Source organism: Empidonax traillii, unplaced genomic scaffold (genome assembly GCF_003031625.1).
Source record: "Empidonax traillii isolate 1590-97213 ecotype Southwest subspecies unplaced genomic scaffold, ASM303162v1 scaffold1699:size72841, whole genome shotgun sequence".
NCBI classification, from domain to species: domain Eukaryota; kingdom Metazoa; phylum Chordata; class Aves; order Passeriformes; family Tyrannidae; genus Empidonax; species Empidonax traillii.
This window is the reverse complement of record NW_020956892.1, coordinates 40,027-42,710: the sequence shown is the minus strand read 5'-3', so window position 1 is coordinate 42,710 and position 2,684 is coordinate 40,027. Positions and strand designations below refer to the sequence as shown.

At 53.1% G+C, this 2,684-nt stretch overlaps 1 protein-coding gene across 1 annotated transcript in view; it reads right to left on the bottom strand.

Moving 5' to 3' along the window:
• CCDC166 (coiled-coil domain containing 166) overlaps window positions 1-1,254 on the bottom strand; it is a 2,258-nt gene extending 1,004 nt beyond the window's left edge. Inside the window, exons 1-2 of the mRNA XM_027908402.1 lie at window positions 1,225-1,254; window positions 6-432 (exon numbers count right to left, since the gene is read on the bottom strand). Coding sequence (XP_027764203.1) covers window positions 6-410 — 405 coding nt within the window. The 5' untranslated portion in view covers window positions 411-432; window positions 1,225-1,254. The remainder of the gene's footprint in view (window positions 1-5; window positions 433-1,224) is intronic.
• Between the last annotated feature and the right edge of the window lie 1,430 nt (window positions 1,255-2,684).

Here is a 2,684-nt window from a genome sequence, read left to right as displayed (position 1 = left end):
TCGGCCTCCGTGTCCCTCAGGGAGCTCGTCAGCTCCTGCTCCTTCCCAGCGTACTGCGGGATCAGCCGCTCCCTCTGCGCCTGGCTTTGGGCCAGATCCTGGCGATTGCGGTCGTTCAGGGTGATGAGCAGATCCTGGCGATCCCGGCTGAGCTTTGCTCCGCAGGGCAGGAAAGTCTGGCTCTGCTCCTGAGTCCCCTGGGCTGCCTTTGCCAGGGATCTGCTTTCCCGCAGGAGCTGCTCTGTTCTGCCCAGGTACGTGTCCAGGTGTTCCGTGAGGACCCTGCATTCCTCCTGCAGGTACGCTTTCCTGTCCTGGGGGAGATTTTCCACATCACCCATTTCTGTCTCTCCATCCTTGCTCCTCATTCCTTCCTTGGTTTTCCCAGCAGCCGTGGGTTTGGATGCCATATCCCAGTCGATCTCTGGAAAACTGGAACAGAAGGACAACAGAGCAGTTCTGAGGGTGCATTTTCCCCTCAGCCCTTGCGTTTCCAACTGGTTCTTCCGGCAGCTCAAATGTTTGAGTCGGAACTGTCCATGTCTGGGCCAGAAACACAGGTGCCACACCTGGATTTGCGTTTCCCATCTGAGGCTGCCTCAGGAGAAACCCAAAAATGCACATTTTTAAAGATTTCCCTTTTTTGCTCTATAATGTGGGGATATTCCTGCAGTTTGAAGGAGAAAATCCAGTTCCATCCCATTCCTTCTTCACAGATTCTGGTGTTTGAAGAGGCAGCTGCATCCCAAACCGGTATCTCTCAATCCAAAACAGTATCTCCTGTCTCAGTTTCAGGAGATTCTGGGGGGGGGGGGGTATATTTTTAAGCATTAATTTAATAAGATTTGGGTTTTCAAACATTTTTAAAGCATTAACTTCAGGATTTTCTGAATTTCTGAATCAATAATTCCAGTGCAGAAGGCTGGAATTCAGGATTTAGAGCCAGAGTCTGACAAGTCTGATGGTTTTCATGAATATTTGCCATTAAAAATTCCTATTTCCCAATACAACTCATGTCAGTTTTTAAGGGAAAATTCCAAAATTCCAGGAGATGGGTAAAAAACAGAATAAATCCACTAAAATCCCAGCTCAGGCTGCACTGACGCCGGAATTTTGGGGGAATGATGAGTTGTAAGGCTGTGTGAGGGTCAGAGAATTCCCAAGTCCCTGTGGGAAAAGGAAAAAGTTGTGATTGTACAATATTTGGGATTTTAAGGCACTTACCTTCCCTCCTCTGAGGTTTTGCAGCTGGTTCCCTGGCTCCCAGCTCACTGCTGGCCAGACTCCCAGTGTTTGGGAGCTGCGTCCATAGAGACAGGCACGTGAGGTCACAGCAGGAGTTCTGCAGTGGATCCCATCCTCTGGGAAAGCCTGTGCTGGGATCCCAGCACCAGGGAGGCTCTGGCATCCAGGCAGATGGAATACTGGGAAGAAATCCTTCCCTGGGAGGGTGGTGAGGAACTGGCACAGGTTGCCCAGAGAAGCTGTGGCTGCCCCATCCCTGGAAGTGTTTGGACAGGGCTTGAACCAACCTAGGATAGTGGAAGGTGTCCATGACCGTGGCAGGGGTGTGGCACTAGATGGGCTTTAATGTCCCTTCCCACCCAAACCATGATTCCATGATTTCCTTTCTGGTCCTCTCAATAAGGAGTTCACACACCTTCAGTCTCTCCAGGCTTCCTTCTCACCATGCCTGAATCCTGCCTTTTTCCATCTATTCCTGGGAGAACCAGCCATAAAATCAGCTCTGTGGGAGGGGATCAAAGGTCTATCAGCCCTGGAAACCCGTCTCCCATAGGGACTAAGAGCAGGTGGTGTGGAAAACACACAAGAACAGGGTCAGCACTTCTGATTCTTCACCACTTCTCAGAGCCAATTTCAGCTCCAAGAGGCTCCGTAATCTCCAGCCCCAGGTGGGTTTTGATGCCTGTCCAGAGCCTGACAGCATTTTGCTGTCACCAACTCACCCAGAGTTTCCTTAAATCCCTATCAAATTGGAATATCTGCAGCAGCCAGAGGCAAGTTCTCCAGCTCAGCCTGACAGTCCATCACAGCCTCCTTCTCCTTTGGATCTGCTCCTTGTCCCTCGGCTTTGGATAAGAAAATCGATATCTATTGACTCTTTTCATGGAATCGTGGAATCACAGAATGGTTTGGGTGAGAAGTGACCTTAAAGCCCACCCAGTGCCACCCCCTGCTATGAGCAGGGACACCTCCCACTGGAGCAGGTTGTGTGGGAACAGGCACCGTGGGAAGAGTCCCCAGTGCTCCAGGACCCACCCAAGAAGCCCCCAGAACCAGCTGCCCCAGAAGAGCACGGACAGAAGGACCAGGGGCTCTCGCCCAGCAGCAGGAGCAGGAATGGGGAATGGGGGGGGGCTGAGTCCCATCCCAACCCCCTGGGGGCTGAGCCCTCATCTGTGTCCCCAGAGCCCTCCTGATGAGCCTTGCCTGGCACCCCCAGCACCAATAGCCACTGTCTGTGCTGCCCCCTCGGCTGGGACCACCTGGGGCAGCACTGGCACCAGACCACACACCGGCACCTGAGCCCCTCACTGTGCCCTAAACCTGCTCCAGCACCCCCACCCTTGTCTGCCACGATGGCTGTGGTGGTGTCACCAGTGCCACCATCACCGCTGCAGCTTCTGCTCAGTGACCCCCCTGTGATGGGGCTCCGGTTGGTA